This window comes from Oncorhynchus clarkii, chromosome 16 (genome assembly GCF_045791955.1).
Source record: "Oncorhynchus clarkii lewisi isolate Uvic-CL-2024 chromosome 16, UVic_Ocla_1.0, whole genome shotgun sequence".
Taxonomy (NCBI): domain Eukaryota; kingdom Metazoa; phylum Chordata; class Actinopteri; order Salmoniformes; family Salmonidae; genus Oncorhynchus; species Oncorhynchus clarkii.
This window is the reverse complement of record NC_092162.1, coordinates 59858098-59870560: the sequence shown is the minus strand read 5'-3', so window position 1 is coordinate 59870560 and position 12463 is coordinate 59858098. Positions and strand designations below refer to the sequence as shown.

The following is a 12463-nucleotide window of genomic DNA, read 5'->3' as shown; positions in this document are numbered from 1 at the left end:
TGACTGTGTGAGAGAGCAGAAACCTGTGTAGGATTTGGACCTTGAGTATGTCACAGCTGGAGATGAAACATCAACCCAAACCTTGTCTTTGTACTTATTATTAATTATTATTAATACTGCTTATCTATAGACTTCATTGTTAATTAATTCCTTTTCACACAGTATAAGTTTTAAAACAAGAGTTCAATACAAATTCAACCAATATACAGTACATAGGAGATAGGTGAGGTGAGAACTGATTGGACTTATAGAAACCTCACAGTAGGCTTTCTCATGAATTACAATGCCCAAAGAAAAAAACGTATTACAGTGTACTGCCATTCCAGGAAGTACCGTAGCATATAGACTTCACATACAAAACCCATTATTATTGTCCCACAGAATGAAATTGGGGAGGGGACTGTGGATCGGTCTAAATCCGTCCGTTCGTCCGTTCGTTTTTACGTTAGTCGCATGCGATATCTCAGACAGCACTGGCACGATTTTGATGAAACTTGAGTGAATGATGCGTTTTGCCATAGAGATCGGTCATTTACAAAATTACACTGATTGGCCCAAGAAAGGAGTTATAGTAATTAAGTGACATTTGTGAGTCTCACCAGAGCGGAAGAGGCGAAGCAATCAGGATAACTGGGCCCAAAATCTGTCTTCTCCAGCAAATGGTGTTTTTTCATTTTTTTCCTCTCACCAAGCGAGGAGGTATTGTATGGAAGTCAATGGGAGAATGCCGAATTTGGTAAACAAAAAATGTAATGGTTTATTTACTATGTGTGGCTTATTTGATTAAGTAGATGTTTCGCAGCGCTTACTGTGGGTTGTTACTGTGGGTTGTGTACTGATAAGTAGGACCAGGGTTGGGTAGGTTCATTTCTAAATGTAATCCATTACAGTTAGTTACCTGTCCAAAATTGTAATCAGTCACGTAACTTTTGGATTACCCAAACTCAGTAACGTAATCTGTTTATATTCCGTTACTTTTAGATTACTTTCCACTTAAGAGGCATTAGAAGAAGACAAAACTCTATGTTACCAATTGAACAACATCTATTGCAGGATAAATCCATGTTAAAGTTTACATAGCTGGCCATATATGGATGTTAAATTTTACTTGTTGGGTTGGTTATGTAGGCTTCTTCTCACCTATCGCTTTCTACTACATATAATACGATTAAATTATATCTTTACATTAAAAACCAAAGTCTATCAGAATTCCAGTCATTCCAATAAATGTAATACCCCTTGATCTTCAAGAATAGAACTTGGAAATATGGAGCTATAGACTAGCCAAATTGTTTTACCTGAGCATGACCCCAAAACTAAGGATTTATTGGCCAGTCCTACTCTGTTGTTTATGATTTTGTTGTCATGGAGGACTGATTGGGCTCATTGATTCGAGATGAAAAATAAATGCTGCGCTCATGGAATGGTATGCTTGGAGCACTACCGAAAAGTTCTATTTACATGTGAAAAATGAATGCCATATGCTGCATTTGCTATAGGACTTGTGTCTACCTTTTTATTGGGGACACTTTGATATCTTGATAATATGCAGCTGTTTAAAGGGGAAATCCACAGATGAAACAATAACAAAACGGTTGCCCCGCCTCTGTTTAGGTAAAAAGCTGAGGGATAGGCCTGGAGAAATGTAACCACTCTCAGATTAATAGACAATGCTACAGTATGAAAGCAAGGACTGATCGTTCACCATCCTTCGCTCTGTGGTCCAACTCATCCCAAACCATCTCATTTGGGTTGATGTTGGGTGATTGTGGAGGCCAAGTCATCTGATGCACCACTCCCCTCTCCTTTTTGGTCAAATAGCCCTTACACAGTGTAACGGTCGTCGTATCAAGAAGGTGTGAACCAAAGCGCAGCGTGGGAAGTGTTCATGATTATTTATTTAAAAAACTGGACACTGAGACAAAATAACAAAACGTAACAACACGAAACAGTTCTGTCTGGTGTAGACACAAAAACAGAAAACAACTACCCACAAGACACAGGTGGGAAAAGGCTACCTAAGTATGGTTCTCAATCAGAGACAACGATAGACAGCTGCCTCTGATTGAGAACCACACCCGGCCAAACACACAGAAATAGAAAACTTAGAACACAAAAACATAGCATGCCCACCCCAACTCACGCCCTGACCAAACCAAAATAGAGACATAAAAAAGATCTAAGGTCAGGGCGTGACAGTACCCCCCAAAAAGGTGCGGACTCCGGCCGCAAAACCTAACCCTATAGGGGAGGGTCTGGGTGGGCATCTATCTGCGGTGGCGGCTCTGGTTCGGGACGTGGACCCCGCTCCACCTTAGGCTTGGCCCACTTAGGTGGCGCCTCTGGAGCGGGGACCCTCGCCGCAGGCCCCGGACAGGAGAGCGACTCTGGCAGCTCCGGACAGGAGGGCGACACTGGCAGCTCCGGACAGGAGGGCGACACTGGCAGCTCCGGACAGGAGGGCGACTCTGGCAGCTCCGGACAGGAGGGCGACTCTGGCAGCTCCGGACAGGAGGGCGACTCTGGCAGCTCCGGACAGGAGGGCGACTCTGGCAGCTCCGGACAGGAGGGCGACTCTGGCAGCTCCGGACAGGAGGGCGACTCTGGCAGCTCCGGACAGGAGGGCGACTCTGGCAGCTCCGGACAGGAGGGCACTGGGGGAGCACTGGGGGAGCACTGGAGCGCAGCCTTGGCACCACTCCTCCAGGCTGAATGCCCACTTTAGCCCGGCCCCTCCAGAATGCAGGCACAGCTCGAACCGGGCTGTGGGAGACCACTGGAGATCTGGTGCTTACCACACCTCTCCCTTAGGCTCAATGCCCACTTTCGCCCGGCACAGTTGGAGCGCAGACATGGGGCGAACTGAACCCTCCCAGCGCCCCGGAGACACAGTACGCAGAGCCAGCGCAGGATACCCTGGGCCGAAACGGCGCACCGGAGACCAAACGCGCTGAGCTGGCACAATCCGCCCTGGCTGGATGCCCACTCTCGCATATGGCACTTGCAGGGGGCTGGCATGTAGCGCTCCGGGCTATGAGTGTGCACTGGAGACACCGAGCGCTTCACCGCATAACACGGTGCCTGACCAGTACCACGCTGCTTCCGGTAAGCACAGGGAGTTGGCTCAGGTCTCTCGCCTGACTCCGTCAATCTCCCCGTGTGCCCCCCCCAAAAAGATTTTGGGGGCTGCCTCTCGTGCCTCCTGCGCTGCCTTGCCTCATATCGCCTCTCCACTTTAGCTGCCTACAGTTCTTCTTGCGGGCGGCGATTTTCCCCAGCCTGTCTCCAGGGTCCCTGTCCGTCCAATATCTCCTCCCATGTCCAGGAGTCCTGAACCCTCTGCTCCCTGATACCACGCTGCTTGGTCCGTTTGTGGTGGGTTGTTCTGTAACGGTCGTCGTAGGTGTGGACCAAAGCGCAGTGTGGGAAGTGTGCAAGATTATTTATTTAAAAAAACTGAACACTGAGACAAAATAACAAAATGTAACAACACGAAACAGTTCTGTCTGGTGCAGACACATTAACAGAAAACAACTACAGGTGGGAAAAGGCTACCTAAGTTTGGTTCTCAATCAGAGACAACGATAGACAGCTGCCTCTGATTGAGAACCACACTCGGCCAAACACACAGAAATAGAAAACATAGAACACAAAAACATAGAATGCCCACCCCAACTCACGCCCTGACCAAACCAAAATAGAGACATAAAAACGATCTCTAAGGTCAGGGAGTGGCACACAGCCTGGAGGTGTGTTGGGTCATTGTCCTGTTGAAATACAAATGATAGTCCCACTAACCACAGATGGGATGGCATATTGCTGCAGAATGCTGTGATATGCCTTGAATTCTAAATAAATCACACACAGTGTCACCAGCAATGCACCCCCACACCATTACACCTCCACCTCCATGCTTCACGGTGGGAACCACACTAGCGGAGATCTTCCGTTCACCTACTTTGCGCCTCACAAAGACACAAAATCTCAAATGTGGACTCGTCAGACTAAAGGACAGATTTCCACCAGTCTAATGTCCATTGCTCGTGTTTCTTGGCCCAAGCAAGTCTCTTCTTCTTATTGGTGTCCTTTAGTAGTGGTATCTTTGCAGCAATTCAACCATGAAGGCCTGATTCACAAAGTTTCCTCTGAATAGTTCATGTTGAGATGCACACATGACATCCCAGAAAAATTGGAGTTGGGCCTGTTTTTCACACGCGTATCTGCCCTCTCATTGGCTAGAATGGTCCCACCTGATCTTGCCTCCTCCTGACCACCTTCTGGTCTGGATACCAGTCTCTTTAGCTAACATTCCACTCCTTGCCACTCCTTGTAATTCCCAAAGAGTCTTTGGCACATGACCCGGAGTATAGAGAGGGGATTAGCTAGAGAGAATGGTACCCAGACTAACTACTGCCTTCCATATTTTAAGCCATTTATTTTCATTGTTAGACCGGCCACTTGAGTATCTGGTAAATATAATGGATAATCTGTGGCCACACACGATAATTGAAATGTGCTAGTCACACGCGATATATCAATTGGCCCAAGGGGGGTGCTGAATCATTAGTGGAGGACGACATGTTTACTATTGTCTTGTTTATGTATCCTGCTTTTTAATTAATGTCATATTAATATCATTTCCAAGATGAAAGCCCTGATTAAAGATCCATGTGGTACACAGGAACTGCAGTGGTCAAAACTTGATAACGAGTGGTTTATTTGTACTTCGTAGCTATGAGACTAATACAACTCCTAAATGCCAGTACAGCACAGTGCTGCAGCTGCAGCAGCACTGCCCAAGTCTCGCATCATTTCCCCTAGGTTGGGTTCTGTTGGTAATTGGTGGAGATCTTAAGAATTCTCTTTTCTTTTTTCGATTCCCCAGGGTTTGATGAATACTTCACCTCGCTCACCCTGGAGAATAATCGCCGGAACGTGTGGTTCGCCGAGTTCTGGGAGGAGAACTTTGACTGCAGGCTCCTTAGTTCCTCCAAAAGAGAGGACACCAGCAGGAAATGCACAGGTAGGTAGCCAACAGAGATTTGTTTGGTTATGTGGTTAAGTTTTTTCATGTTTGTTTGTTTGTGGGAGGGGTTATTACTATTGGCAATGGTGCACTATGAAAAGAATACCGATGTAGGATCTACATTTGATTACCCTGTTGCAGGTGAACCTTCCTGCAATGCGGGAAATTTGAAGTTTAAAAAGGCTTCTGAAGTTTGCAATTTCCACTTAGAAATGTCAGACTCGATTTTCTCTTAAGAAAAATATATCAACCCCTTCAAAAATGTCCATTAATTATAATCCACGTAATAATTCGCACTTCCTGTTGGTGCAGGATTATGTTTTTATAGGTATCTTAAGATAATGGTAGAGCACATCTTTACAAATGAGGACTCTGAGGTGTAGTCCGCTGGATAATGTAAATAGCTGGTCCTACTGGGATAGTAAAGTTGTGCCCAGCTGGGTAATGGCATCATGCCAGCAGTGCTAAGCTGTGAAATGTATGCTAAGTAGGTAGTAGAGCAAACATGCATGCCATTTGGAGAGGTGCTGAGCAGAGGAACTACACAGAAATGTTGAAAGTAAGTAAAGCTCTGCTACAGTAGCTCACTTGATGCTCCCAAAGAGCTTTAATACTGACAATGTTTTGATCTCGCTGCAAGCATTATTTGCAATGAGGTGTGTTGGAACTTGGGAGTATTGATAGTGTGGAAGTGTTGCATACTGTGGTGGATACTTTCTATCCTCTAGGTATGCCAGCAAAGGGCGAAGATGTACAATGTCACTGAGTCAATGCTAGTGACAGGGATTGATATATTTTATATGGCTTATGGCTGAGATGTACTGCTGACCATACAGTAGCTAGCTATAGCTATAGCAATTAGAGCGACAGGGAGTTGTTGGTACAGTATCTTATATATACCGTCTTTCATCATTTCTTTATGTGCCACATGCTTCAGATCCTTGCACTTACTAAACCACATAAAAAATGTATGTAGAATATCAACAAAGCGTATAAGCATTGTACAAAGACACAAAAAGGTCGGTGTAGAGCTGCTTCCATTTCTCCATCTAACCAAGCCGATCCATATCCATATTTATGAATGTCAGGTACTAAGGGGAAGGTTATTTTTTTGCATTCAAAGCTTATGCATTCAGTACTCTACTCACTGCTCTGGAAAACAGGAAAGGTTATGTGTGGGCTGAAATGTATGTTGAAAGGAGAGAAACTGGAGAAAATGTCAACACTTATTACTTTTGACCTCCTTCAGCTTGTGCCAGTCTCCCACGTTGTAGTCATATTCGTCATGGCCACACAGACTGCCTTTTTTCCTTCTTCTCAAGTTTGCAATGTGAACTGGGAGTCTTTATTTGGTACTTAAATGTGAAAATCACACAGTAATCTCCTTGCACTCGAGCAGCTTTCCCCACAGTGCTGTATAGCGCCCCATTCATCTGTTATTTTGCACTGTGTATTGACGAGCTGCTTTCCTGTTAATGCATCCTTGTTCATTACTGCCTGCGTCTTTCAAATGAATACATTCAGCGTCCATATGCCATGCTTAATGATAGAACCTGTTCACATTAGCACGTTGAAAATGTGCAAAATACCGCAGTCAAAGGATCCCCACCTAAACTAAGTGTGTGTGAGAGAGTGAAGAGATCCCCTACCAACCTGAAGCCATTCATTTAGACATTTAGTATCACCAGTGAAATGAAAATGCCTACAAAATAATCCAAAGGGAAGAGGGAAGAGACCGAAAGGGAAGAGACCGTAATAGAACATGGTGCTGCCAGAGGTGCTAGGAGATGCCTCCAGACCAGGGCTGTCAAACTCATTCCATGGAGAGCCTAGTGTCTGCTGATTTTTGGTTTTAAGACCTAGACAACCAGGTGAGGGGAGTTCCTTACTAATTAGTGACCTTAATTCATCAATCAAGTACAAGGGTGGAGCGAAAACCCGCAGACACTCTGCCCTCCGTGGAATGACTTTGACACATGCTCTAGAAGCTCGTCAAGGCCTTGAACACTCTTAAAATGGGACAAATGTGTTACAAATATATAGGGCCAATAGCAGCCTGACTTCACTATGAAATATATGCATATGTACATATGGTATTCATTTATACCTGGTTGTCTCCTCCTTGGCTAGCACTTCTTGTTTTACACTTCTACAACAGGACTCTGCAGGACTATGACCCATGCCGTGCTACAGTATATGATCAGGGTGACTAATTCACAGTGTGTGACTGTCCTTTTCTTGTCCTTTTTCTTTGGTCCTCTGTAGCTCAATTGGTAGAGCATGGCACTTGCAACGCCAGGATAGTGGGTTCGATTCCCGGGACCACCCGTACGTAAAATGTCTGCACGCATGACTGTAAGTCGCTTTGGATAAAAGCGTCTCCTAAATGGCATGTATTACATATGCCCTCTCCTCTCTCCACTGTCTTGTCCCTCAGGCCAGGAGCGGATCGGAATAGACTCAAAGTACGAGCAGGAGGGGAAGGTGCAGTTTGTGATAGATGCGGTGTACGCAATGGCTCACGCCCTCCACAACATGCAGAGAGACCTGTGTCCTGAGCACTCTGGCATCTGCCCTGTGATGGAGGCAGCCGAGGGGAAGACTCTGCTCAAGTACATACGCAACGCCAGCTTCAACGGTCAGTACATTGGTTATCCCCTGACCGTGTTGATTTAAACAGATAGGCAAAGTGAAATGCCGCAAGCTTCATATAAGTACATATTTTTCTTTGTGTTCCAGGGTAATTTGTTTTGTGCAAATACAATTAAACAAGGACAGGTGAGAGGTAAGATAGAAGCATGGACAGTAAAGGGATAGAGTGGACATAGCTTTAAAATCCACATGTTTTTCTCAGTCCACCAATAGAATTTGCCATTTCATTTCTGAACATGCAGTCACTACAGGCACTGGATTCTCCTATGTGTGATGTGTTGAGCAAAAATTAATTAAACATTATAAATTAAAGTGCCAGCGGACCACATACTGTAAATTCTCCAAATGGTGGAATGTCCAACTCTCTCCTGTCCGTTCTACTAGATCAAATTCTATGGAACAATAATTTCTCCATGGGAATGAATAAAGTTTATTGAATTTAGTTGAATTGAATAGAGGAATGATTGGAGGGTGTACAGTAGGGGTGGTGTGTTGTATAAGTATGAGAAACCTTGCCTGGGAGATGGTAAATTGGTATTTCTCAAGTATTTGTTGTTTCTAGGTGAAATGAGTGAAATAAAAATTAAATTAAATTCTACGTGGCATAACCATTTCTAGAAGAGACTTATGCAAGGTCTGAAGGCTAATATTTTCTTTTGGTCTCAGAAAGAATTTAGAAAAGCCTTTGTAGCTGCCAACTTCTCTCCAGTTGGTATTTAACACAATTCATGCGGGGGCACAATTCATGCAAATGTACAATAATGAATAAGTGTTTCTCACAGCATTCAGAAAAGGCTAACAAGCTGTTGCTGTATTTTGTTGCACTCTTTCTGAACCTATACAGTACCTGCTATGCACTTGCAATAACACTGTCACAGAGGAATGCTCGGCTCACTAAATTAGCCATTGCCCGGTCTACCCCGGCTGATTCAGTATTCAGATTCACTAACCCTTGTACTTGTAAGCCAACATTAGTACTCCCATAGCTTTGACCGACATATCTCTTTGTTCTTTACTGCATCCTGTCTGGACTGTGTTTGTGGGTGCGTGTGCATTTGTATGTGTCCATGTGTGCCGTATTTGTTGCTCTCCCCACGGTGCTTGAGACACAGAGCTGAAGAGAGTGAAAGAAGGAGAATAATGAAACAAGAGAAGTGCAGCAGTGGAGCCCCCAGCCCACCCACACTGCTCGACACAGCACAGCAGTAGTGGAGCCCCCAGCCCACCCACACTGCTCGACACAGCACAGCAGCAGTAGAGCCCCCAGCCCACCCAAACTGATCGACACAGCACAGCAGCAGTGGAGCCCCCAGCCCATCCACACTGCTCGACACAGCACAGCAGTAGTGGAGCCCCCAGCCCACCCACACTGCTCGACACAGCACAGCAGCAGTAGAGCCCCCAGCCCACCCAAACTGATCGACACAGCACAGCAGCAGTGGAGCCCCCAGCCCACCAACACTGCTCGACACAGCACAGCAGCAGTGGAGCCCCCAGCCCATCCACACTGCTCGACACAGCACAGCAGTAGTGGAGCCCCCAGCCCACCCACACTGCTCGACACAGCACAGCAGCAGTGGAACCCCCAGCCCACCCACACTGCTCGACACAGCACAGCAGCAGTGGAGCCCCCAGCCCACCCACACTGCTCGACACAGCAGAGCAGCAGTAGAGCCCCCAGCCCACCCACACTGCTCGACACAGCACAGCAGTAGTGGAGCCCCCAGCCCACCCACACTGCTCGACACAGCATAGCAGCAGTGGAGCCCCCAGCCCACCCACACTGCTCGACACAGCACAGCAGCAGTAGAGCCCCCAGCCCACCCACACTGCTCGACACAGCACAGCAGGAGTGCACTTTTGTCATGTCTTAGTTCAGAGCCCCATGCGAACGTATGAATCTTTCATCTCATACAGCGCTCACACAAAGCTGTCCACACAGATCATTTTGTTCCCTTGGAAATAACGTGAAATATAAAATAGAATGGCGTTTGTAATGGCTTTCTATCTGCATGGAGAGCCACGCTGCTTAATTGTTTGCTTACTGGCAGACTGTGAGTGTTTGTGTGTGTGTTAATCTGTGTGTGTGTGATTATTTGTATTTCCATGGGCGAAGAACAAGACAGTCTTGTAGTCCTGTCATACCCACTGCTTACATTGTACTATGTCAACACCTTGTCAACAACAAGATACAGTATGTCAACAACTCTGTTCTCTGTCTGTTGGAAGCAGAAGTGGCAGATTGTTGACTACCACAGCTGTGTGTGTGTGTGTGTTTTGTTTCAGTTTCATAGTAAAGAGGATTCTGCCTTTCTGCAGCCATATGTTTAGTACAAGTATTGGAAATGTAACACTTTACATGAGCCTGTTGTCTTAAGGGCTACATAGTTGTGTCATAATACTGACATAATACTGATGTCCTTAACATTCATGACAGCTAATGTTATATTATGACAACTGACAATAAATTGCCTTGACACAAACCATTGTCTATCTGCCAAATGTCCAGGCATAAACCTGGTCAGCTGGCTTCCACAACATACTGTATGTGAGGGAGGAAAGGATGGGAAGTGTTCAAGTCATGTATTGTTATGTACAATGCATCGACACTAATGGTCCTGCTAGTCTCATGTTTATTACACACAGTTCAGATAGGGCTGAATGGGGCCCTAGACAACCTATTCATATTCTGCACACACAGAGTTAAAGTTGTTTCAGTGACTTCACCTGGGTTATTCAGGGAATTAACTCCCCTCGTCTGAACCCAATTGAGCTCTTCTAATACACCTTGCAGACCATTAACACTGCCATTTCAAAAGCTGGTAGTGAATTAAGGTAGTGAATTGTGTATGACTAATGCACAGGAATCTTATCGAGAAAACTTAAGCAACTTATTGACTTTGATGGTCATACAAACTTTGAGTGTCGGATTAGGTCCTCCCATGAGAATTCTGCATCCTTTAGGTCTCTTCCTGTATGTATGGTGCATCTAAATGAGCTTGTTTTACTTCCTGTCATCTCTCTGCTTGCTGTATGAGGGGAGATTTTTGTCTTGCTCTTTAGTAGAATGTTCAATGACAAATGTCCTTGGGAGAAAAAAAAACTGGCATCTAGGCAGCTGACAGTCCCTACTGACACAAAAAGTGTCTAAACTAAAAGAAAAGATGTGCAGTGTTGGGGTACAGACTGTATCTCACAAAGACTATGTCCTACACAAACTCAAAGGTAGCATGTCCCCCAAAATCATTTTGGACAGGTGTTATCGGTCCTTTTCCATTAACACATTTTAAAGAGCTATTACTACAGTCAATTCCCATTCCACATCCGATCTGAGTCCCCCCCCCCCCCCCCCCGTCCTATATACAAAATGGTATCTCCTATGCCTTTGAACTATTGTATTTACTGCCAAGGTGTTAAACTGAAGGAGTAATACAGTCTCTCTAACAGAGGCTGGATGAGGGCCATCAACCTTACTGGGTGTTGTATAGCGCTCTATGTCACATCAAAAGAGACACTTGATTCTCAGGGACCTCCTCATTATGGCGAGGTGTTAACACACAGAAACATACAGATATAAACACACAACCACGCACACACACACATGAATCAAGCCCCTTATTTCATTTCTCAAATACTGTGTTTGTGATGTCATGATGCCACACACAGTATTATCAAACCTCCCCATGTTTGATTGTAAGGAGGGTGTCGTTTTTTTTATGCTTAATTTGGTCATTGCCAAACATAGGAAGACCCCAGTGCTGAAGGGGACACAAAAAAGCCTGGTTGAAATTCTCAAAAACACACCTAAACAAGCCTAAATCCTGTGGAAATGTTCTATGGCCCAATTAAATGAAATTAGAGCTTTAATCTTTGCCAATACTGATCAGCACTGTGTTTACTGATGACCAAATTAAGCATTCAATGAAAAGAACACCCTCAGTCAAACATGGGGGAGGTTTGATAATGCTGTGGGGTTGCTTTGCGGCCTCTGGTACTGGGGGCCCCTGAAAATGTTTGAGGCATCATGAAATCAGCATATAATCAAAAATGCTGTATTGGATGGAGTACAGTGTTTAACCCGTGTCTAAAAACTGGGTATCCATTGAAAGTTGTGGGTCTTCCAGCAGGACAACAATCCAAAAAACACACAAAAAACACCCAGGAAAGGTTCAAGAAAAGATGCTGGACTGTTCTGGAGTGGCCAGCAAAGAGTCCAGACCTGAATCACATCCAAAACCTACACGAGATCTGAAAACAGCGTTGGTGGAGAGCACCCCTCAAATATTGAAGAATTAGAGCAGTGTTCTGCTGAAAAGTGGGCCAAATTGCCAGGAGAAAGGTGCAGAAAGCTCATTGATGGCTATAATAACTGTTTGTCTACAGTTATCTTGGCCAAAGGCTGTGAAACCATGTATTAGCTCCGACATGCAAAAAACAAAATCCATGCCATTTGTGTTTATTGTGTAAATTACTTAAGTTTACAAAAATACAATTGGTTCTGCAACGTTGAAAATTCAATATGAAGGTGTGGAGAATATATATACAGTGCCTTGCGAAAGTATTCGGCCCCCTTGAAATTTGCGACCTTTTGCCACATTTCAGGCTTCAAACATAAAGATATAAAACTGTATTTTTTTGTGAAGAATCAACAACAAGTGGGACACAATCATGAAGTGGAACGACATTTATTGGATATTTCAAACTTTTTTAACAAATCAAAAACTGACAAATTGGGCGTGCAAAATTATTCAGCCCCTTTACTTTCAGTGCAGCAAACTCTCTCCA

At 44.8% G+C, this 12463-nt stretch overlaps 1 protein-coding gene across 2 annotated transcripts in view; it reads left to right on the top strand.

The window, feature by feature from the left end:
* The window catches only part of LOC139368853 (metabotropic glutamate receptor 7-like), a 123160-nt gene that overhangs the window by 58003 nt on the left and 52694 nt on the right, over positions 1 to 12463 (top strand). The window contains exons 5-7 of one of the 2 annotated variants that reach the window (XM_071108272.1): positions 4886 to 5023; positions 7292 to 7354; positions 7464 to 7664. In XM_071108272.1, coding sequence (XP_070964373.1) covers positions 4886 to 5023; positions 7292 to 7354; positions 7464 to 7664 — 402 coding nt within the window. The remainder of the gene's footprint in view (positions 1 to 4885; positions 5024 to 7291; positions 7355 to 7463; positions 7665 to 12463) is intronic. The other variant, XM_071108273.1, reaches the window with a different exon arrangement.